The following is a 24,888-nucleotide window of genomic DNA, read 5'->3' on the forward strand; positions in this document are numbered from 1 at the left end:
TCAGGACAGTATCTTCCTTCTCGTCTTCAAAAATACACTTTTGTTGCAGGTCCCGTTGGACTATCTATTGACTAGTCTTAGAAATGAAAATCTTCCTATATCACAAGCAACCCTGCGGCTGCCTATCCGCCTGATTTCTGCCTCGGTCGTCTTAGATCTCTCTCTGGATGGCACCATGTTGGGCAGAGTTCCACCGTGATCTCCCTGCGCCTGGGGGTTTATCTAGTGCCATACTGCCACTGGAGATGGGGTCATCTCCTGCCTCGACTGTCCACATCTAACACGCTGAATGAATGGCACGGGGACAGCATATTCCTCATGCCACAAGAACAACTGAAGAAGGGTGCATCTGGCCATCACCAACCCCACTTCTCCTCTGCACCCATCAGTCACGGAGGAGGGGACGTTAGGGACACAAAGGCACTGCCTCAAGGTCATCAAGCAGCGGGCTGGCCGCTTCCGGGGAGGAAGCAGTGGGGCCTGCCACCCCCACGCCAGGAGCTGGAGGGAGGCCCATAGACCCGCCAACAGACAAAACGCCGCAGAAAGTGCCATGCTGAGAATCTTCTAGAAGGAGAAGGTGGGGACCTGGGGGTGAGGCTCGGGGTGGAGGAGCAGCAGGTGGGGGTCTCGCAGGGTTGAGAGCGGCGAGAAGCATCCCCAGGGGCAGGGGACCAGGCCCCGCACACTGCACGGCCTCCCCTCCGTCCGGACGACCGGCCTCGAGGGCAGGATGGCCGCGGCCGGCAGGCTCGGCCTTGACGAGCCACCGCCCGGGCCCGGGGGCCGCGGCGCAGCGCCGAGAGTCTCCGTGCTCCTCGGAGCAGCGGGGTCACAGTCCTCGCGGGGCCCGGCACTGGCCGGGACACCAGCGCAGCGAAGCCCGGCCTTTCGCCTTCGGGGAGCACGGCCGCCCGCCCCCCGGCCCGCGGGCCCCGCGGCCTCCCCCGCGCCCCGCACGCGCGGCCCCACCCCGAACTCTCACCTGGCGGCGTCCTCGCCCGTGTCCCCGCGCGGCGTCCTCGCCGAGGCCTCCGTCGCGGCGCCCCTGAGCGCCCGCTGCCGGGAGGGCGCAGGCCGACCTCGCACCCCAGGTCTCCCGGCCGTAGCGAGCCCCCCTCCGAGACGCGGAACGCGCCGCGAGCCGTGGCCGCTCCTTTCCGCCCCTTCCCTTCAGGGCGGCGGGCGCGCGGCCTCGCGGGTCGGGACCTGAGGGCCTCGAGGCGGCCGCCGGCGTTTCCCGCCACTTCCCGCGCGCGGCCGCGCTGCATTGTGGGAGCCGCGGGAAGCGAGGCCGCGGGCTGAGGAGCGGCGCGCGCAGGCCCGCGGAGGCCGGGGCCCGTCGTGATCCGGAGGAGAGCGGGGACGAGCCTCGGAGGGCCGCTTCAAGCCGCGGTGGAGGCCGCTCTGCGGTGAGGCCCGGGGCGCGGGCGGGCGCGGGGCGTCCAGGGACGGGGCGGCCCGAGGGACTCCTGCCGCCGGGCGGGCGGCTCTTTCTGTTGCTGCCCGAGTCGAGGCCCGTGCGGCTGTGCGGCTGGGGCAGGGCTGACGCCGATGTGGGGGGTCGTAGCGTCCGAGGGGCCTGCGCCCCCGAGGCGGGCTCTGGGCTTGCGGCGGAGGCCGCGGATGTGTCCAGAGCGGGACGCGCGTGTGTCTTTGGGCCTCTCTGGACAGGCCCGTGTGGGCTGGGATGGCGCCCCGGAGCTGGATCGGGCCTCCGGGACCTGCTCTGGGCGTCCGTGGTGCTGGTGCCCGAGGATGAGGACAGGCCCAGGCGAGGCCCCGATGCTGCAGACCGCGCCTTCCCAGGACCTGACCCCAGAGAGCTGGGGTCAGCTCGAGGGCAGGCCCCGCAGCCCTATCGCTGTCCCTCCGGTTATGCGAATGACACGAGGGCAGGTGTCGCCCTAGAGCGTGGTTTCTACGTCCAGTTGGGTTCCAAGAAAGGCCTGCTGAGGCCAGCGTCCTTCCCCCGACGTTCCACTCTTTTCCTAAGAAGGATCCCAAGGTGGTGGAAGGGAGTATTACACACACAAAAATCAAGGAGGAGAGTTTAAATTTCTCCTAGCTTGTGAAAGTGTTTTCGCTGTTTCCCGTTAATGGTTTTTGGCATATAGACACACTATTTTAAGTATTTGTGAGTTTTTCGCAAATGTATGGATATACCACCATCAGGATGGCACCACGCCGAAAAATCTAACTTGTGCCCATTTGTATTGAACGTTTCCACCTTTAACTACTGATCTGTTTTAGGTCCCTATTCCTTTGCATTTTTCAGAATATCATATAAATGGAGCACTGTGTGACTCCTGTTTGTAAAGGTGGATTACACATTCATAAAAATGCGTAATTTATATACAAACCTTGCAGTGTTCTAAGTTCAAAATTTTTGACTTGGAAGGGAACACATTATACCTTCAAAACAGAGATTCCAAGAGTTCCCGTCGTGGCTCAGTGGAAGTGAATCGGACTAGTATCCGTGAGGATGTAGGTTCAATCCCTGGCCTCCGCTCAGTGGGTGAAGGATACGACGCTGCCATGAACTATGGTGTAGGTCACAGACCTGGCTTGGATCCCTCATTGCTGTGGTTGTAGTGTAGGCCAGCCTGCTACAGCTCTGATTCCACCCCTAGCTTGGGAACCTCTGTATGCCCTGGGTATGGCCCTAAAATGAAACAGAGATTCCATGATTAGGAGCCATATGATTTGGGGTATGACCCTGTGATGTGCTTGGCTTTCTTCATTTGCATGTTGGGAGCAATATTGGAGGGGGAGGAGATAGAGATCAAATGAGAAACTAATAACTATGAAAGTCACATAATCTCTGTATCACTAAGAAAATATATATTGGCACTAAAAAATGGGGAGAAAAAAGAGAACGCAGCTGTATCAAAGAAAAATGAACAGAATCACTTATACCAGGTAAAGTAAAAGTAATGGAACACAGAATTTAAGAATTTAAATTAGTCCCATTAAGTATTCTGAAGGAGATAAGGGAATATGAGCAGTTATAAGGAGAACCAATGATCATATTTATATTAATTTATTTTAATTAATTTTGAGAAATAAATAACTAAACATTGAGTAGAGTAGAGTAAATTTAAAGACAGATTAATAAACTCAAAGTTCAGATTTTGGTACTTTACTAGAAGGTGTCAGGAAGAGGTAAACAACTGCATAATGCAAAACAAAGTTTAGGAATATTGAGGACAGAAAAAAATGCATCAACATCAACATGAAAGGAATAAAGATAGAAAAAAAAGTTTAAGGAGTATTCTAAGAATTTCCAAGAATAAGAGAAAAATCATTGCCAGCTGATTGAAAAGCTTTAGGGTACTCAAAGCACCACACATAGAAATATTAAGCAAAATGAAATTTAAGCAAATGAAAGGCAAAGAAGTATGTTTCAAACCCTCCAGAGATGAAAAAATTCTTCCCCGGACAGAAAACAGATTCTTTCAGATCTACTCACATTTCAATGGCAATTTTGATGGAAGAAGAAAATGAGTAGTATTTTCAAGTGTTTAAATAACTTTAAGACTGAATTTTTATATTCAATTCAGTTATCACTTGATTAATAGTTAAAGAAAATTTCAGCTTTTCAAGGCATCAGATGGCATACCATACCAAGATCTACTTATAAACACTCTTGGGGAAAATACTCAAGAAGAAAGCAGTATCATGAAAGATGATAGATGCTGATGGAAATAATGGTTTCACATAACTTAGTAAAATGTAATGTTTTCTCACAAAGTAAGAACAGAATAAAACAAAAAAAGCAAGCAACAGATGTAAATTCTAGATGTTCTTATAGTACATTGACTCCCGAGGGGAGAAGCAGTCAGGAGTGGAGAGAGAGACCATGAGTATGCGTGCTAGCAAGCATGCTCATTTTGTTGCGGGATAATATAGACAATGGTAAGCTGAAGTTAGCAGGGAAAATAATTTTACTATCTTTTAAGGAGGGAAGAAAAAAGAGTCCTGACACCAAAAGTTTAATAACTTCTACTTTCAAGCAAAAAAATGATTAAAATAGGGCTACCTAAATCACCCTGGGTGATTCAAAAACAGTACATGCCTTGCCAAACGAAGCATGACAGAGATGAGTTAACACAGTATCAGTCCTTTTTTATAGATTTTATTATCAAGCCAAATTAAAACATGTGCATATTTTTCAAGGATGTCTACTATTGTGATAATTCCACACAAAAAAATAAGAGAAAATGATTATCACCAAATTAAAAAGAGTGATATTATCTCCAGGGAGCAATAGGAACAAGACTGGGGAGTGGCCCACAAGACAGTCTAAAGTACTAACATGTTTGCTTTAGCAAAACTTTGATTCACATTTTTTTATTACTAACTTCACCTATTTGCCATAGACATGTTTTTATGCAGGATATATTTCCCAACATTTTTAAAACAAAATATTGTAATTGCTGAATTTCTCTGCTTAATGGCCATCAACAAATTTTCATTAATAGCAAACTATAGTTGACCCTCAAACAGTACAGGTTTGAGTTTCACCAGTCCACTTATCTGTGGGTTTTTTCCATCAATACAGTATACCTGATCTGTGGTGGAACCCACAATGCTGAACTGCAGATACAAGGAGCTGGCCATGGGGCTTGAGCATCCTATGGTTTTGGTATTCACGTTGGCTCCTGGAACCAGTACCCCCCAACCCCGGGCATTGAGGCAAGACTCTACACAGATTTTCAACTGCTCAGGGCATTGGCACCCCCAACCTTTGCTAGAGAAAAATTTTCATCCTTGTCAATTTTTTAAAAATTCCATGGGTGGAGGTTCATTGTTATGCCGCCCTAAGACATTATGTAGTTCTTTGGGAGAGTTTGTGTCATGCTTTCTGCTGTTTTAAATACATAAACTATATAAAGTTGCCAAAGTGATGATAATGTGATCATACTAGTAAGCTGAGGCCCATAATTATTTTAGAAAACAAAGTATACGCAATAAAAATATTATGAGTGGTGGAAAAATGACAAAAATTACTTGTTTGGTTTCTCTGAATTTCTGAGTAGTCCTGTGCAAACTAGTGTGTTCTTAGCTAAAAAGATTGTTTCATATACTGAGAGAGTTGTTCTTATATTTTAGAATAATTTTCCTATTTAGTTGATGCTCTTCAGTCTGTTCATTTATTTAGCAAGTAGGTATTGAATCCCCCACAATGCCCTACGCATGAAATTCAGGTAGTAAATTCCTGGTTCACTATAGGTTGTTTTAAATAGTTGTTGAATAAATTACTTGTGGATAAAAATGAGTGAATAAATTATAAATTTACCAAAATTCATCCAGTGAATAAGCATCAAAACTGGGATTTGAGCCCACTGATGTGCATCTTAATAGTGGTGCTGTCTTCATTTAGCAGACATGTGAATTTTAACTTAATCTCCAGTTCTGGCTGGTAGTTTCAGAACATACCACTACTGTTTGTTTGTTTCTCCAGTTTGCATTCAGACTGCCCTATGCCTTAGAAGATTAGTTTAAATGAATCAACATATTTATTGATCTACTGTAATATCCCAAATGACATTATTCCACATGGTTAGAAACAGATCCTTGAGTCTGGTAAAACTCTGCTATCAACAAACATGGAGTGGTTGGAGGTGGTGGATGAGGTGTCTGAGGAAGGAATGCATGACTCAGTCTCATTATAGCATTTTAAAAAAATTGCACTTGAGATGTAGATTTAACCAAGAGCCTAAACTTTTAACTGACATATGAAGATTGCCTCAGTAATATTCTGGCTTCTACACACTGCATTCGTGAATCACTGGAGAGATATTTTCATGTCAAGAAATATACTGAGGGAATATGAGGGCAAACTGCCTACCTTCATTTATGCCAGAGATAAAAAACCGAATGTTAAAAATGCAAAGAGACACACCACTTTCTCTGCACACCCAACGCTATGCAAATATAAACTTAGGAAAAGGCCCAATATAATATGCCACAGAAAAGTAAATAAGCAAGCACATTCTCTTCACATATTTTGTGGTTCAGTAATACAAGTCTTTCTGTTTACAAAGGAATTTTAAAGTGTTAGTCTTCATGTTTATACTCTGCTGCAAAATTCTGAGTTGGAGGGTTTTTTTTTTATTTTTTTTGTTTTTTTGATCCATATGTTTTTACGCAAGACTCAAATGAGATTACTGACCTAAAATAAGCAAATATCTATGAGAGCCTACATGAAATGGGTAACAGTTCCTTATGTAAAGAGAAGTACCGCTAGCTAATGTTTAATACACACTAAAGGAAAGAAAAATAATCAAGAAATTAAATTTACTAAGTGATGTTGATATTAGAGCATGTTGAGTTGTAACAAATATGCAATGTTATTCAGGTTGATTTTACTATTTTCTAAGCCATGTTATTTCAAAGGCTACTGCTTTGACTATTCAAAATACCTTCTTTAGAACACACACTGCTTAGATAAAGAGTGTGTATACCAAAATAGTACAGTTTTTATTATACATGCATAAACACATGGAAGTGTACAAGAAATAAAAGTGTTCTAGAGACAGATGTATTCAATTCAGGAGCAAAGCATGAGCATTCTTCTAAAATACAGTATGTCAAAAGAACACAGCCAGTCTTATATAATACTGTATATATAATATATATTTTATGTATTGTGTATATTTCGCAGTTGAATCATAGTTGAATAGCTAGCCAACACTTTTGGTGGCATATACCAAGACCTCTGAAGAATATGAGAAATATTAAGAAAAATGCACCCTAGTAAAGAAATTCTGTGTTTGAGGCACATATTTGTCAGGGGCCAGAGAGCCTCAGTGTCACCCCTCTCCAGTGTGTCCTCCGCACAGTTCTGAGTTCTTTTTCTGACATAAAAATGCAACTTATGTCATTGTCCTTTCCATTTTTTTCAATGTCTCTTTCTTTTCTATGGAATAAGACAAACTTTCTTTTTTTATACTGTCATGGTCTAGTTCCTCCCACCCGTCACACGTATTTCCTGTTTCCTCAGGAGTTGGTATTTGTTTGGTTTTCTTTTATTATGTTTCTTCTTTTTTCTGTTTCTGCTCATAACCTATTTTGAAGGTTATATCTCTGTATGATTTTATGATAATTTATTTATATGCTAGAAGGCTATCAGCACAACCATCTACCCTGCCCCAGAGTTAGGCATGTGAGATGAAACTCAGTAGGTCAGAGTACCCTCTACTCTTGGCAAGTGTACTTAGCTCAGAAAAGAGAAAATGACTCAAAATGGGCCAATTCACATATTATCCATAACTTTTACTATGGGGTTAGGAAAACTGCCATGACAGTAACTATAGCAACAAAAATTCTCATCCTCTAGAGTAGCTAAACTGATGGATAGGAATCCCTAGCTTTGGATACTGTCTTTGTCAACTCACTGAGAATGAAGCCCACACAGAAGAGAGAAGAGAGAGGGATGGGAAGAGGAGTCCAGATGGTGAGATTTAAATCCCTAGGAACTGCTCTGTTGGGAAGTATGTTCTCAGTTCCCCCTAAATTCAGTTGTGGCAAGTTTCCTTAATAATACATCACTAGTCATTGCTAGTATATTTTCACATCTGTATCTCAAACATTAATATCCTGCAATATTGAACTTCTTATATTTTCCAGAAAAAAGAAAAAAGAAAAAGAAAAGTCATGTTATTTCATACTCTCTTGGTTTGGCACAAATTCCCTCAGCTGGAACTCTCTCCCCTTACCTCTCAGCCTAGTTAACCCCTTCTCATCATTCCACTCTCAACTGAGATGTTCTCTCCACTGTCATGATTTCTCTGACCCCATCATTAGTTTGGTTCATCTTTCTCCTATTTCCTGCACAGATGATATAATTAGCATCTAGTTAAAATGTCCTTGTGACTGGATGTTTTCATAGTAATTCCCACACAAGTGGAGCAAAAAGTGTGAATACTAAAACAAACTTTGACACTGTCTAATACTCTGTAAATTTTATATACACACTGGATAAGGAAATGTATTGTCTCAGTTTGGGAGGCCAGGACTCTGAAATCAGAATGTCGGCAGAGCTATGCTTCCTCTGAAACCTGTAAGGAAATTCTTTTTTCTTCCTAACTTCTGGTGGCTTTCGAGCAGTCTTTGATGATCCTTGGCTCGTAACTACAGCACTTCAGTCTCTGCCTCAGTTGTCACTTGGAATATTTCCTGTGTGTCTGTGTCTTGGCATCTTCCTCTCTTATAAGGACACCAGTCCATACTAAGTAAGGGCCTGCCCTACCTAATGAGCTCATCTTAACTTGATTACTTGTGTAAAAACTGTATTTCCAAATGAAGACGCATTAAGGTTATCTTTAGAAGGAGACACATTTCATCTAATGGTAATTGATTTTGTTTGTTTTTTCTTCTTTCTTTCTTCCTTTTTTTGGCTTTTTAGGGTCACACCTGTTGGCATATGGAAGTTCCTGGGATAGGAGTCAAATCAGAGCTGCAGCTGCTGGGCCTACATCACACTTACAGCAACATGGGATCTGACATACGTACAGCTCATAGCAGTGCCAGATCCTTAACTCACTGAGTGAGTCCTGGGATTGAACTAGCATCCTCATGGATACTAGTCAGGCTCGTTACTGCTGAGCCACAATAGGAACTCCAATAATGATTTTCTTAAATGCATGTGAGAATAATAGAAATCTGTGTTACAAGGCACACAGTATGTGACGTAATATGTGACAATAACAACATAAAGGGGGGGATGGAGCTGTACAGGATCAGAAATGCATATTATAGAAGCTAAGTTTGTTTTTATTCGGACTAGTTTGTTATAAACTTCAGATATTAATAGTAACCCTCCCAGGATAACCATTAAGAAAAATAACTAAAAACAAATAAACAAAAAAGACAGAAGGAAATAAGGGAATGGAAATATTACCCTTAGAAAAATCAATTAAATACAAAAGATAAAAATGGAGAAAATGAGGAACAAAAAGTTTAACGCAGTGTAGAAAACAATTAGTGAAGTGACAGTAGGAAATGCCTAATTATTAGTGATGCATTACATGTAAATTTAATCTCCAATTTAAAAGCAGAGATTAGCAGAATGGATGAAAAAATTGATCCAAATATATGCTCTCTACAAGAGTCTCACTTTACATCCAGAAACACAAATCAGTTGAAAATGATAGGATGGGAAAAGATATACTATTCAATCAGTAACCAGTAGACAGCTGGGTTGATACTATTTACTTCATATAAAAAGACTTCTGGAATTGCCACTGTGGCTCAACGGGTTCAGAACCTGACTAGCAACCATGAGGATGTGGGTTTGATCCCTGGCCTCGCTTGGTTGGTTAAAGCTCCAGTGTTGCCACAAGCTGTGACATAGGTCAAAGACACGACTCAGATCCACCGTGACTGTGGCTGTGCTGTAGGCCAGCAGTTGCAGCTCTGATTTGCCCCCTAGCCTGGGAACTTCCGTATTCCAAAGGTGTGACCCCCCCAAAAAAAAATCAATAACACAAGGAAATATGGAAAATTCCCAAGTACGTGGTAGTTAATCAGTAGGCGTCTCAGTAAGGTGTGAAAGAAAAAAAGTGAGCCTATTTGCTTTTCCATGGAGATTCTGAGTAATGTAAGTAGAATGTAGCAGGACAGTCAAGCAAGCAGAGTGGCAGGCAGCCTGTACCATGGGCTCTGGAGGACGTAGAGGTTAAATGTGCCCAATCATCCAAGAGTTCTTTTGTTTGTCACTTTGTTTAATTTTTAATTGTACCGAGAAACAGATGTGCAGTTTATTTTACAGTTGGATAGTGTCCTGAAGGAAAAATTTTTGGATGAAGAGAGGTGTAGAAAAACTTGTTATTTTAGTTGATTTCTCATTTCCCACTCAACCCTCAGATCTGGTAGGTGCCGTGGAAAAAAGAAAAGTGGTATAAAACCCCAAACATGAAAGAGTTTGGCATTCTGTTCCTCATATAAAATTTGTTTGTAAAACCTTTGAAAGAAGTTGAGTTTTTAATTTTTCTTTCAGAATTAGGGCAACACAGAGTTCCCATCATGGCTCAGCAGAAACAAATCTGACTGGTATTCATGAGGACACAGGTTCAATCCCTGGCCTCGCACAGTGGATTAAGGATCTGACATTGCTGTGAGCTGTGGTGTAGTTTGCAGACGCGCCTAGGATCTGGCATTGCTGTGGCTGTGGCATAGGCCAGCGGCTACAGCTCTGATTTGATCCCTAACCTGGAAACCTCTGTATGCCATGGATGCAGCCCTAGAAAAAAAGACCGAAAAAAAGCATTAGGGCAACGCAAGTAAAAAAGCAGTCATGATTATATTATGGTTGACAGTCTTGGGCTGGCTCTATTTCACCATCCATGCTACTTCATTAGTCAGTCATATGTCAGCATGAACATTGTCACAAGTATTATTCTGTTTGTGCTTAGTTTTCTTTAAATAATACTTGCCAATTAAGAAAATATAACCCTCCCACGCTGTTGGTAGGAATGTAAATTATTGGAACCACTATAGAGAACAGGATGGAAATTTTTTTAAAAATTAAATATAGCACTACTGTATGATCCAGCAGTCCCACTCCTGGGCATATATCCTGAGAAAACCCTAATTCAAAAAGATATATGAACCCCATTGTTCATTCAACAGTATGTACAGTATCCAAGACATGGAGGCAATGTAAATATCCATTGAGAGAGAAATGGATAAAGATGTAGTACGTATATACAATGGAATAATGTTCAGCCATAAAAAAGAATGAAATAATATGCCATTTGCAGCAAGAAGGATGGACCTAAAGGTTATCATACTGAGTGAAGTAAGTCAAAAACAGATATCATATGATATCACTTATATGTGGAATCTAATAAAAACTGATACAAAAGAACTTATTTATAAAACAGAAGCAGACTCACAAATTACAAATCAAATGTATGGTCACCAAAGGGGAAACCACTGGGTGGGGGTGTAAATTAGGACGGTTGATTAACATATATACACTACTGTATATAAAATAGACAACACAGAGTTGCCATCGTGGCTCAGCAGAAACGAATCTGACTAGTATCCGTTAGGACACGTTTAATCCCTGGCCTCACTCAGTGAGTTAACGACCTACTGTATGGAATAGGAAAATACACTCAATTCTGTAATAACCTGTATGGGAAAAAAGAATGACTATCTCTATAACTGATTTACATTGCTGTACACTTAAAATTAATACAACATAGTATGTCAGTTATACTCTAATAAAACTCTAATAAATAAATTAATAAAAATTACTGGAAGCATTTTTCATTGCTTATGATGATAAATATAATACACAATACTAACAAGTCCTAATGCATCTAATGCTGGTTATGTAAAAGAAGCAAAAACATCCAGTTTTTAGCTAGTGTGAAAGCAGTGGACATCAGAATACATTGGAGTGACAATTTAAACTAGAAGTATAAGGTTTAATTAGTGAATTAAGATAAATCAATCCTTATGCACACATGTGTATGGCTAGCTTATATCTTATATTCCTCTTGTAAGAGATAATTTCGTTTTTTTTCTAAAGGTTGGCTATTTACTGGCAAGTGAACTCAGAGGGCCAGATGGCCAAAGCCATACGAGATCATTAGACAGTTCCTGTTAAGATTTTGGACAACAATTAACAGAAGCGCAGCAGGAGTTCCCCACTGTTGACCCCTGAAGGGTGGCTAATCAGCAGCATATGTGTTTATTTATACCAGCAGGCCCTTTTAATTAACAGCTCTGAGGTGTGTACTTTTTGGAATTTAGTACAGTGCATTAGGAAAAAGTTCTGACAAGGCCCAGTTAAAAAGTATGATTCATATTAATATTGAAGGGAGAAGACAATAAAATGTCAAGAAGTCTAGTCATGGTACAGATGGATTAAATATTTATAACAACAAAAAAGCCTTTGGTTGGTTCCAGAGGCCATTCTTGTTTTTACTCTCTTAAGAACCCCAGTCTTGGCAAGTTTATATATGATCATAGTACTGCCCTGGCACTTGGACTGTTACTTCAGGTACTGAATCCATATCCCCCTCTGTCCTCCTTGCAATTAGATCCCTTATCAACATTGATCCAGATATCATTGTAGATAACAGGTGGATCTCATGGTATATGCACAACATACTTGAGGTGGTAGAACACTGAGGATGTGACAGGACTATTACTTCTTTATCCAAAAGATGGACTTGGTATAATTAATTCCCTTTCCATGATTGGGAAAAGTGTATATATTCAATATCAAAATATATAACTTTCAATCTAGTCTTAATTCTTAAGATTAAGAAAAAATATGTAATTTTTTTCATGGTCCTAATCTAGTGTTTAATCTTTAAGCAACTGAGATATTATGGTGAAGACTGATACATGAAGAAATAAAAACACCATCTTCAACACCAAATTTACTCTGTGGGAGTCATTGAATTATGATCATCATAAACAAAGTGGCCCCATGCCAAGAACCCCATTAATCTTGACCACACGAGTTTCTGAAAAGCATTGGACGTACTTTCAAGGTCTCTAAAGGTAAAAATAAACAATAATACTAATGATGCAAACACAGTTATATAAACTAATGTTCTAATTATTCACCTCATTTCAGAATATTTGCTTAATTTCATCCTCAATAAAGTAATTTTTAATCTGGCAGTACCTCTGAAAATCATATTGGTATCTGATCTTTACTCCATATATCTGTCTTTGAACATGCATCTCATTTCCATATTTTTTCAAATTTATTTGATATTTAATATTTCATTTCATTTTGGCAATACATAGGGGAAATGGTCAAAGCAGATGTTACTGTCTTTATAGTTGAAAGAATGAATCCTACAAACATCACAACATATTAAGGGATTTCAACCCAGGATCCTGATACTGTGAAGAATGTTTTCCTCACAGTCTCCTGAGCCTCTTTAGGAAACTGCAAAATGTCCTAGACTTCCATTATACGTCAGTGTTTACATGAGGTACAAATCATTTCCACATGCTTAAATCATAAAGAAGTTATGTACAATGATCTTTCTAAAACATTTTAACAGTATTAAGATCCCCAAAGGCATTCTATGGCTCTATTTATTCATTGTCATTACATGAGATAAGTTTTTCATGATCCAGCTGAAATATTAGATGGATAACATTCCAGTATTATAATTCAAATGTGTATTTTCAAACCAAGTGAGAACCTTATGTTGCTGGCCTTGCTTGAGGTCAAATAACGGTTCAAGGAATAAAGCAATAGATGACTATTTTACATTTCATAACTGGGACTCCAGCATTTTTACCAAAATAATAGTAAATATCATTTAATCTATTTAGGGAAAGATGATATTTTAGTGAATCCTTAATATAATATGAAACAAAACAATAGTGAAAATTTTGAATGCTAAAATATAATACTTTACATAGGAAATCCTAAAGATGCTATTAGAAAACTACTAGAGCCCATAAGTGAACTCAGTAAAGTTTCAGGATACAAAATTAATACACAGAAATCACTTGCATTTCTAGGCACTAGCAAGAGAAATTAAGGAAACAATCCCAGTTACCACCACATAGAAAAGAATAAAATACTTAGGAATAAGCCTACCAAAAGAGGCAAAAGACCTTTACTCTGAAAACTCTAAGACACTCATGAAAGAAATCAAAGATGATACAAACAGATGGAAAGATATACCATGTTCTTGGATTGGAAAAATCAATATTGTCAAAATGACTATGCTACCCAAGGCAATGTACAGACTCAGAGTAATCCCTATCAACTTACAATGGCATCTTTTACAAAACTAGAACAAAAAATTTTTTAATTTGTATGGAAACACAAAGACCCCGAGTAGCCAAAGCAATCCTGAGAAAGAAAAATGGAACTGGAAGAAGCAGTCTCCCTGACTTTGGACTATACTACAAAGATACAGTCATCAAAACAGTATGTCACTGGAACAAAAACAGAAATGTAGATCAATAAAACAGGTTAGAAAGCCCAGAAATAAACCCATGCAGCTGTGTTCAACTCATCTATGACAAAGGAAGAAAGAATATACAATGGAGAAAAGATAGTGTTCAGTAAGTGTTGCTGGGAAAACTGGATAGCTCCGTGTGAAAGAATGAAATTAGAACATTCTCTAATACCATACACAAAAATAAACTCAGTATGGATTAAAAACCTAAATATAAGACTGGATACTATAAAATTCCTAGAGGAAAACATAGGGAGAACACTCTTTGACATAAACTGCAGCAATATCTTTTTGGATCCACCTCCTAGAGTGATGAAAGTAAAAATGAAAATAAACAAATGGGACTTAATTAAACTTAAAAGCTTTTGCACAGCAAAGGAAACTATAAACAAAATAAAAAGACAACTCACAGAATGAGAGAAAATATCTACAAACAAAGCAACCAACAAGGGATTAATTTCCAAAATATTCAAACAACACAGTAGTGCAATATAAAAAAAAAAACACCCCAATAAAGAAATAGGCAGAAAATATAAATAGACATTTCTCCAAAGAAGATACGCAGATTGCAAAAAAAGAAAAGAAAATAAAAAAAGCTCAACATCACTAATTATTAGAGAAAGGCAAATCAGAACTAGAGTGAGGTTTTACCTCACACTGGTCAGAATGGCTGTCATCAAAAAGTCTACAAACAATAAATGCTGGAGATGGTACAGAGAAAAGGGAACCCTCCTACACTGTAGGTGGGAATGTAAATTGGTACATCTGCTATGGAGAACAATATGGAGGTTTCTCAAAAAACTAAAAACAGAACTACTGTATGTATGATCCAGCAAACCCATTCCTGGGCATATATCCTAAGAAAACCCTAATTCGAAAAGATGTATGCACCCCAGTGTTGACTACAGCATTATTCACAATAGCAAAGACACAGAAGCACCCTAAATGCCCATTGACAGAGGGATGGATAAAGATGCGGTACGTATGTAATGGAATATTACTCAGCCATAGAAGGAATGAGGTAATGCCTTTGGTGGCAACATGGGTAGACCTAGAGATTATCATACTAAGTGAAGTAAGACAGAGAAAAGACAAACATAACGTGATACCACTTATATGTGGAATCTAAAAAAGATGATGTCAATGAACTTTTTTACAAAACAGGAACAGATTCACAGACCTTGAAAACAAACTTATGTTTACCAAAGGGGAAGGGGGTGGGGATGGATAGATTAGGGGTTTGGTTTGGGCCTATGCACACTAGTGTATATGGAGCGGACAGTCAACAGGGACCTGCTGTACAGCACAGGGAACTCTACTCAGTACTCTACGATAACCCATGTGGGCAAAGAATCTGAAAAGGAACGAATGTGTGTATATGTACAACTGAATCACTTAGTACGGGAGGAATTATCACCATATTGTAAATTCACTATACTTCAATAAAACTTCAAAAAATGGGGGGGAAAAAAAAAGGTGAGGTCATACTGGAGTGGAGGGAGTCCCTCATCCAGTAGGACTGTGCCCTCTAAGAAGCTGGCCATGAGAAGATGGAGGATTGGAGAGAGGCCTCTGCAGGCCAAGGAATGTGAAAGATCACCCACAAACCACTGAAACGTAGGAAGAGAAAACAAAGGATTACCCTATAGGTTTGACAGGGGCCTGGCCCTGCTGACACCTTGATTTTGGTCCTCTAGCCACTGAAACTGTTAGACAATACATCTCTGTGGTGCGGAGCTATCGATTTTGTGGTACTTGGAAGAGGAAGCTAATGCAAGGTCTTTCAGAAATGCTTAGTAACACCCATCAATTTGGCGATACTGTGTGATATGTAAAGAGGTAAATTAAGAGCAGTATCAGTGTGTCCAAATATTACTTTCAGTCTCAGCTGCATATTATTAGACATTTAATGCTTCTTATTAATGGCCTATTATGTGTAATATAAAGTTGTATTGATAACTCAGTATAAAAAAAAAACTTTGGGGGTTCATGTTGAGAGGCAGAATTGCAGGCCCCTTTCTAATATGTCTTTTGAAAAAGAGGTTTTCAAAAGCCTTGTTTAGGTGTCACAGTGAGCCTCACCATTTAGAAGAGAAGCCATTCTTGAAAATCAGCACATTATTACTGACAGTGAAAAGAGCAAAAACAAAACAGAGGTAAGAGAGCCGTGACCTGTGTTGGAAAAAAGGCAGGATGACTTACTAAAGAAGGTGACTTCCGAGCTAGGCTTTAAGAATGAATACAGTTATTCCTTGGTCACGGGCATTCCAGAGAAAGGAAATGCTGGGAGAAAACTGCAGAGGCCTCAGCGTTCATCCGGTTGACTTAATGCTTCAGGCGTACTCTCTGCACAACTCACGGTTTCAATCCAGTTTTCAGCTTCATTTCTAGCGTTCGCACTTTGGAATATCAAACAGTCTGTAAGTGAATAGAAAATAACAACATTTATTAAGTCAATACTTCTCAAATGCAAACTTCTGCAAAAATGAAAAAGAGTTGCAAACACTCGGGCCCGTGGCTGGTTGGTAGCAGTAGAACAGATCCTCTTTAGATGAGCAAATGTATAACGCACACCTTCCCTTAACCGCCCTCCTCTGTGTGCCCACCCACACCATCTCAGTGCCCCCCTACAGTGAGACGTCATTAATCAATCACAAGTCACTCTTCTGCTGACAAAGGTGCAGCTCACAGCACTCATCTCAGCACTGAGGCAGCCACTATCCGTTAACCAGGAGTGGTGTGTGTGTGTGTGTGTGTGTGTGTGTGTGTGTGTGTGTGTGTGCTAGTATAAAAGGAATATGGAGGACTCACAATTGTAGATTCCTTCATTAGGCGTGAAAAAGATGGATTGGGTAAGGATTTCAAGGATGAGAAAAGATTGAAAGAGAAAAATGAGCATTGTTTTACAAGAAGCTGAGAGGAAATGTATTTTTACTTCCTAGAAAACATAGGCAGTACAGAAAATGTTTTACTCATTTACAAAAAGCTTTTGATGGAGTTCCCATCGTGGCGCAGTGGTTAACCAATCCGACTAGGAACCATGAGGTTGCGGGTTTGATCGCTGGCCTTGATCGGTGGGTTAAGGATCCAGCCTTGCCGTGAGCTGTGGTGTAGGTTGCAGATGTGGCTCTGATCCTATGTTGCTGTGGCTCTAATGGAGGCCGGTGGCTACAGCTCCGATTCAACCCCTAGCCTGGGAACCTCCATATGCTGCGGGAGTGGCCCTAGAAATGACAAAAAAAAAGACAAAAAAAAAAAAAAAAAAAAAGCTTTTGGTAGACTTCATGTAATTCTGAACTAACAAAACCGTCCTTAGTAGGTGATACCTGCTTGCTTTCACAAGTATGTTTAATATAGCGTAGTTCCTGGATTTTAGTTTCAAAACAAGTACCGTTTATCTGTCTGGCACTTCTTCCTCTGTCTTCTCTGTGATAGACAGTGTCAGCTCTGAGCGGGCCAGCCTTAAGGGGGCAGGGTAAGACCTCTGGACTGCCGATCTTCTCTTCAGTCAGCAAAGATGTTGGTGTTGCATCACTCCTGTCAGCTTGCTGGCAAAACAGTTGTAGTGCCAGCTGTGTCGCAGTCTGACCTTTTCTAAGTCTTTCAATGAGAAACTCGTTACTATACTGGAATGTCTGCAAAGAGTTAAGTAAATTGAACAAAATGATGACTGAGTTAGAAGGTTTTATGAATTCTTTCAGCTGAGTAAAATCACATTTTTATCCCTGTTTATCTAACTCTAAACATGCGGAGAGGAAACATTTCAATATATGAGGACATTTAAAGCACAGCTAATATGATAAAGTGCTACCTTTCTTCAGATGTAGTTTTCTGCACACAATACTGGCTACCTAATTTGCTGGGCCTAGTGCAAAATAAAAAAGGAGCCCTTTGATAAAAATTGTTAAGAATATCAAGATGCAACGGTGCCTCGTTGAAGCAGTGTGGGCCTTTCTGAGGAGGGCCTGTGTGGCTGCACGGGTCCGGTACTCAGGAAGTCAGTTCTGTCTTTACGGGTGGATTTACCGTAATCTGTTTATTTCGTCACTATTGTATCTAGTATTTTCCCTTGCCAATGATCCTTTCTTTTTTTACCATATGATAGTTGAACTCATTTTTTTCCCCTTTATTCATAGTCTTACTTGAAAGTGAGAAAACAAATGTGAAATATATTATTTTTTGATTTAGTATTGACAAATTATCAGTTTCTTCCTAGGCAGAAAGGACACCAAAAATAAGTTTGTGATTCCATGGGTTAAAAGAAAAGAGGACATATTAATTATAAATACTTTAGATATATTTAATATATGATGCTATATTAAACAGTAACTCAGAAATGACCTTAAATGACATACTTTTCATATTATTTTCACTAGTTTACCATTCTGATATCAGCATTGCCGAATAGAGAAACACTATTCCCAATTATTAAGAATATTAAAAACAAAGGATGTGAATTTCACAAACCAAATGTATTCCAGTATATCAGTTTTGTGCTGATTAATATGCAGATATAGACTCCCTTACCATTTGCTGCTAAAAATCTAACTACATGCAGAACCTATTGATTTCAGCATCTTTATCAAGAGGGAACAATTAATATCCAAATTACTCAAGCTGGCATGTGTATATTATTTTTCTTGCCAACTTTATTGAGGTATATTTTATACATCATAAAATTCAGCATTCGGGGTGTATAAGTAAGTGATCTCAAGTAACTTTAGCAAGTGGTACATCCATCATAGAAGATCTGTTAAAAATAATACTGCTATGAGCATTCACCTATAAGTCTTTTTATAATTTTTAATTGAAGTGTAGTTAATTTATAATGCGGTGTTAGTTTCAGGTGTACAACAAAGTGATAAATACATATTCTTTTCCACATATTTTTCCACTGTAAGTTATTTCAAGATATTGAATACAGTCCCCTGTGCTGTACAGTAGGACCTTGTTTTTTACTTATTTTATAAATAGTAGTTTGTATCTGCTAACCCCAAATTCCCAACTTATCCTTCCCCTAAGGTAACCATAAGTTTGTTTTCTATGTCTGTGGACGTGTTTCTTTTTATAAAGAAGTTCATTTGTATCATATTTTAGATTCAACGTGTAAATGATATCATATATTTGCCTTTGTCTGACTTACTTCACTTAGTATGATCATGCCTGGGTCCATCCATGTTGCCGCAAGTGGCATTATTTCCTTCCTTTTATGAGTAGTGTTCCATCAGATTGGTAGGTAGATAGATAGATCGATGGATCACACATATGTATATCACATCTTCTTTATCCGTTCATCTGTTGATGGACATTTATATTGCTTCCTCTTCTTGGCTGTTGTAAATATGCTGTAGTGAACACTGGGGTACATGTATCTCTTCGAATTAGAGTTGTCATCTTTTCCTCATAGATGCCCAGGAGTGGGATTGCTGGATCATATGATAACTCCATTTTTAGTTTTTTAAGGAACCTCCTTACTGTTTTCTGCAGTTGGTTGCACCAACTTACATTCCCACCTACGATGTTCCTACCTATCCCCAGTGCAGAGAGAGACCTGTCCTCTCCCCGCCCCTGGGGCAACACTCATGGGGAGAAGCTCTCTTTCTCCAGCCGCCATGAAATTCTGAAAAGTGACAGCAGGATACTTTAAAAAGACGGGAAAAAAATCAAGAAGAAAAGCACTTCTATTTCTGTTACCCAGAATTCCACGTCATTATTAGAATGTTGTTAGGACTTTCCTTTTCATATTTTTTTTTTTTTTTGGTTGTTAGGTGTAACCAGGTATGTATGGTGATTGAGACACAACACTTTACTTTGGGGGGCTTTGGTTGTTTTAACACATTTATAAGGGTCTACCATTTCAGTAATCAACAGATATAAGAAATATATGTGTGTACTAATTACATACAAGCAAGATGAAAATGTTGTCTTTATTTAGAAATCTGTATGTTCATTTCTATTATTTAGTCCAAGATAAATTCTGTAACCATGGATAAAGATAATTCTATTATAGTGCTTTGTGACCCTTATATATTCAAAAAAAGTTTAGGCAGTGTAATTTTAAAAGTTAAGTCAAAAACTAAAGTGTTGCAGAAAGTTTGCGTATCATAGATAATTTCCAGTGAAGACTGAAAGAAGACCTATGTGGTGCTTTAGAACATGGTCCTTGTTTTTGAATTTGGAGAGAGGATTTAACAGGTTTACATCACAATGTCTCTTTTTCAATAGAAGAGTAATTGCTAGTTATTTCTCACAGGAAGTTCATATGTTTAGTGATTTGGAATATTTTTAGAACTCAAAGGACAGGAACTCATCAAGGACAAAATGTCCTAACACCACTTAAAGCAAAAGTGATGGCCAGGCTTTTTCAAAAGGCTTAGAATTGTTCAGCGTGGGTGTTTAGAGTAAATGTTCTTCAGCAACAGGAATCTTGACTCAGTCCTCAACACTAGAGGTGAATATTTATGCTGTGGTTCTGCATAACGAACAGAAGGCGGAACCTGGTTAACAAAAAACTTGCTTTCTGAAATAAACCGCCATATTCCCTGCAAAATGTCTATCGGGGCCATCCACTTTTGCTGAAACAAACAATCTCATTTTGCCATTTTTGAAGTGGCTTCCATTCTCTAGCTCATGAGTTAAGAGCTCATGAGTTATTAAGCTTGACCCGTAAAAACTCTTACACCTGCCCTTTTCACATTTATAGGCTTTAACTGTCGCTGTGCTGGACGATAATTCAGATGACACAGTAGGTATTATCACACTCTTACTTCTCAAGAACAGCTATGTGGTCATCTTAAAAGAGATGGCTAGTATTGAAACTGAGGTCCATGTGGTATGAAAACAGTTTGACGATTGATAGTGTAAACACCCCAAGTGAAAAAAGAGTGAAAACGTCTTCTGTGTTAGTGCAGCTGTAAGAACAGAGTGGCCCCTCAACAGTCCTCCTTGTGTACCAGCAGTTCAGTCAGCTGTCTGTTGCAAACTGAGAAGGAGGTTGTACCCTGCAAAACCAGAATGAGACGTGGCAGGGTCAAGCTTGGAACCTGGGGTGGAGACGGCTTAGGACTGCCATCAGCCATCTCTTCTTTTTCCCTCCCACCCCTGCCTAATGTAACAAAGCATGAAGTTTTGCATGTGTGACCTAAGGTAACTTTCTCATTGCAAGTTTCTGTGAAATCATTGTACCATTTCCAAGCCCCATCCAGCTCTGCCACAGGTGGTTTTATGACATGGATGTGTAGGGTACCAGTGCTGGCCTCACAGAATTGGGCCCTGGGTGATGCAGAGGCCCTGCACGCAGAAAGACCCTAGGCTTAGTGTAGTGTTCTGATGCTGTTGTTTTAAAATTTCTAATAACTTTGGAACAAGGGGCCCTGTATTTTTACTTTGCCCTGGGTCTTACAAATTTCATAGCCAATCCTGGGTGTGCTATTTTTCTTGAAAGTTTTACATCAAATTCTATGACTAATATAAAGCATCAGATTGTACTGCCCATACAATCTGATGCTTTATATTTAAGTAAAATATTGAAAGTTTCTTCTGTTTATTAAAATTGGACATGTTTATATTTCCTGTCATTTCTGCAGTCATTTTAGAATTATACTTTTCCAATGAAGCAGTTACTTTACCCAGCTTAAAACATGTATTAGTACAAATGAACCTTTCCACAGAAAAGAAACTCATGGACTTGGAGTAGACTTGTGGTTGCTGAGGGGGAGTGGGATGGACTGGGAGCTTGGGGTTAATAGATGCAAACTGTTGCATTTGGAGTGGATAAGCAATGAGATCCTGCTGTATAGCACAGGGAACTATATCTAGTCACTTGCGATGGAACATGATGGAGGATAATGTGAGAAAAAGAATGTGTGTATATGTGTGACTGCGTCACTTTGCTGTACAGTAGAAAATTGTAAACCAACTATAGTGGAAAAAATAAAAATCATTAAATAAAGAAAGAGCATGTTCGTAACAGATTAAGAAAATTATTTTTATTTTGATTCAAATTATTTTGTTTTTCTTACCCTTTTTTACTTTATTCTTTTTCAAATTTCAAGCTTTTTAGTTTTTTCTTAAATTAGAAAGGGACATATATTTTGTATATTAATTTTTCAAAACCCAGCTTTTGGATTTATTATTCTCCTCTATCTCTTTTCCAGCTCATTAAATTTTGTCTTTATGCATTCTTATATTCTGATATCATTTATTTTATTGCTCATTTTCTAATCAACATAGCAAATCAGACAGAGATCCTTTAACCCTGCCTTTGATGTGACACTCTTTTTCTCCCCTGCTACTTTGCAAGGGGCTAGTGAAGCAGCCATAATTTAGCCTATACACAATTTTAATACAGAATGTCTCACTTCTCCGCTTCACTGGTGATGTGCTGGTTGAACCTGTTGGGCAGGGAGTAATGAAAACTAAAATGTCTTCATAGCAAACATGAACTCCAGAGCGTGTGAGATAAACCCCCTGAAAATTCAGAAGCCCACGCACTCGTGGAAATTTGAGTGCCCAGACATCTGGAGTATGGTTGCCTGCCCCTCCCGCATGGAATATGGTGCACGTTGGCACGGCCTATTACTAAAATATGGCACATCGTATGTGTGGGTCTTTTTTATATTTGTGATCAACATCTCACATATTAAGTCTGATCTCTTTGCTGTGTGTCCCTTTGAGCTGCTGTTTTGGGTGAGGCATAGAACAAGAAAAGGCTCTGTGTCAGGCCTAAGCTGGTGAAGCTTCTGTGACATTTGAGCCTTCGAATAGCCAGTGATAACTGAATTGTTTATGACAAGCAAACATGATTCTGGCATGCACCAGCAGGATCACACCAGCACAGATCTGCAAATGTTGGAGAAAAGCTACCTCCTGCTGCACATGAACATGATGCTCTTTAAAGGAGCTTGTCTGCCTTACTCCTGAGACGGAGTGGAGACTTTCATAACCATGCACAGCATGTGCTGATGATATCCGACCCCTACAGGCTACGGCTGGATGCTCTCAGCAGCAATCCGTAATCACGTAGAAATGGTTTTGAAGAGATCAGGCTTGAGCAAACCTGGAAGGCACAAGTACGTTTGCATGAGCTGAGGCTTGAATGCTAACCAGCGGCCTCATGGGTGCTTCCGTAAGAGTTGACTGAGGAAGAAAAACATGAGGCTGTGCAGACTCGAGCACCCAATAGCAAGCGGCTACAGCCTTCTCAGAACGATACCCGAACAGCAGAGTGGAAGGCAGACCTTCCCAGTGGGCAGAACTGGCGATCACGGTCGGTTGTTCACCGTGTGTGGATTGAGATGCAGGAGTCACGGCCACGTCATGAAATAACTGATGTGAGCTACTGGAGAAGAGGCAAAGGCAAAGTGAAAAGTCGCAAAAATTATGAACAAAATCCATTTTATTGTGCAAGAATGGCAATGTAACGCGTAGTGACTCCCACACTTGTGTTTGTCCTGTTTACATGCTAATCTGTGAAGAAGTATCTCTAAATGCTGTAAATGAACGGAGTCTAGTTTTAACGTTTTACTGTGACAAAGGCTATACACCTAATTTTAGTTCAAGCATATTTCAAGAGATTGCTATAGTTGCACGGTGGAAATGTGAAGGAGTTGAGTCTGGGCTCGGAAAGATTTCTTCTAAGGTCTTAATTTGGGGGCCAGTATAATGCAAATTGCTCAAAAGACTGAATTTCCATCTAAATGAAATTCCTTTCAGAATAACAATAACAACAAAGCCTAGATTACTGCAAAGGGGACCAGAGTTGATTACGAAGTCTTTGGGTGAACGGTTTTGACAGGCAGATCTCCCCGCAATTCAGCTCTTCAGTACCATACCAGGGAGGAAGTGAACCCTGCAGGATTCGATGGGTGCACTGCCACGCCTGGCTTTTTTCATGTTAATATCACAACCGGGGCATTGACATAATTAAGATATAGAACATTTCCATCAACACGTGGATTCTTCATGTTGCTCTTTTTTAACCACACGCTCAATTCCCACTGGCCCTCACCTATTCATTAAGCCATGACAACCAATGATGTTATCTCAGTTTCTATAATTCTGTCATTTCCAGAACCCTATATAAATGGAATGGTACAGCTTAAGGATTTTCTGGAGTGTAGTCCACTATAACGCCAAAGAAATTCTTGATTTCTCTTTAATCATAAAAGTACAATAGTTGTGACCATGGATACTAAATTGCCTGCCTGTAGTGCCCTCCACCTACCCAAGATCAAAATTTTTGTAGAATGAAATAATGTGAGGTCTGGAATTTGCTTCAGAATTATCTGGGAGTGGGAGAAGTGGTGGAGTAGGGATAAAAGCAGAGAGGCCATGAGCTAATTGGATCACGACTACACGAGGTTTCCTCGTGCTGTTCTTCCTTCTTCTTGAAATAAACTTGAGTTTTCCACAATAATTGGTTAAAATAAAATAATGCTTCTGAAATCCTGCAAGTCCATGCTTTGGAATATGTAAAACTGAATTCCTTTTGAATTTAAGATAAAATGAATTACCTTTAGGCAATTCATTGACAAACATAATACCTAGCAGATTACTTATTAAATGTTTATTTATAAAAACATTCTAAACAGCTAAAAAAGAACTGAACAGAAATGTACAAATTACAAAGATCCTTGAATATGAAACAAAGAAGAAAAAAAATGAGTTATAATTAGGAAAGGAAGCAGGGGCCTCTCTGGGACAGACCCCCTTCCACATATGCTCTGCTGTAGCTCCCCTCTAAGTACCTAGGTATCTGATGGACTTTTCCTGAGTTGTTTAAGAGCGGCTAAAACCACCAAATGGAAGCAGTTAACTACTTGATGCCCATGAACAGGTAGCCCCTAGACCTACTGGCACCTGGGAGCGTTAACCTCTGTGACACAGCCCTGTTACCTCACCATCAGCTGCTCAGATAGTTATGCAC

General features: G+C 40.0%; 1 protein-coding gene across 1 annotated transcript in view; it reads left to right on the forward strand.

The window, feature by feature from the left end:
- Window positions 1-733: 733 nt before the first annotated feature.
- LOC146398720 (uncharacterized) overlaps window positions 734-24,888 on the forward strand; it is a 44,552-nt gene continuing 20,397 nt past the window's right edge. The window contains exons 1-4 of the mRNA XM_084982495.1: window positions 734-1,072; window positions 1,110-1,412; window positions 11,549-11,750; window positions 12,343-12,531. Coding sequence (XP_084838621.1) covers window positions 734-1,072; window positions 1,110-1,412; window positions 11,549-11,626 — 720 coding nt within the window. The 3' untranslated portion in view covers window positions 11,627-11,750; window positions 12,343-12,531. The remainder of the gene's footprint in view (window positions 1,073-1,109; window positions 1,413-11,548; window positions 11,751-12,342; window positions 12,532-24,888) is intronic.

This window comes from Sus scrofa, chromosome 11 (genome assembly GCF_054392235.1).
Source record: "Sus scrofa isolate SSC_HxYL_T2T_F1_AM1 chromosome 11, Sscrofa_HxYL_maternal_Yorkshire_Landrace_v2.0, whole genome shotgun sequence".
In the NCBI taxonomy this organism is placed as follows: domain Eukaryota; kingdom Metazoa; phylum Chordata; class Mammalia; order Artiodactyla; family Suidae; genus Sus; species Sus scrofa.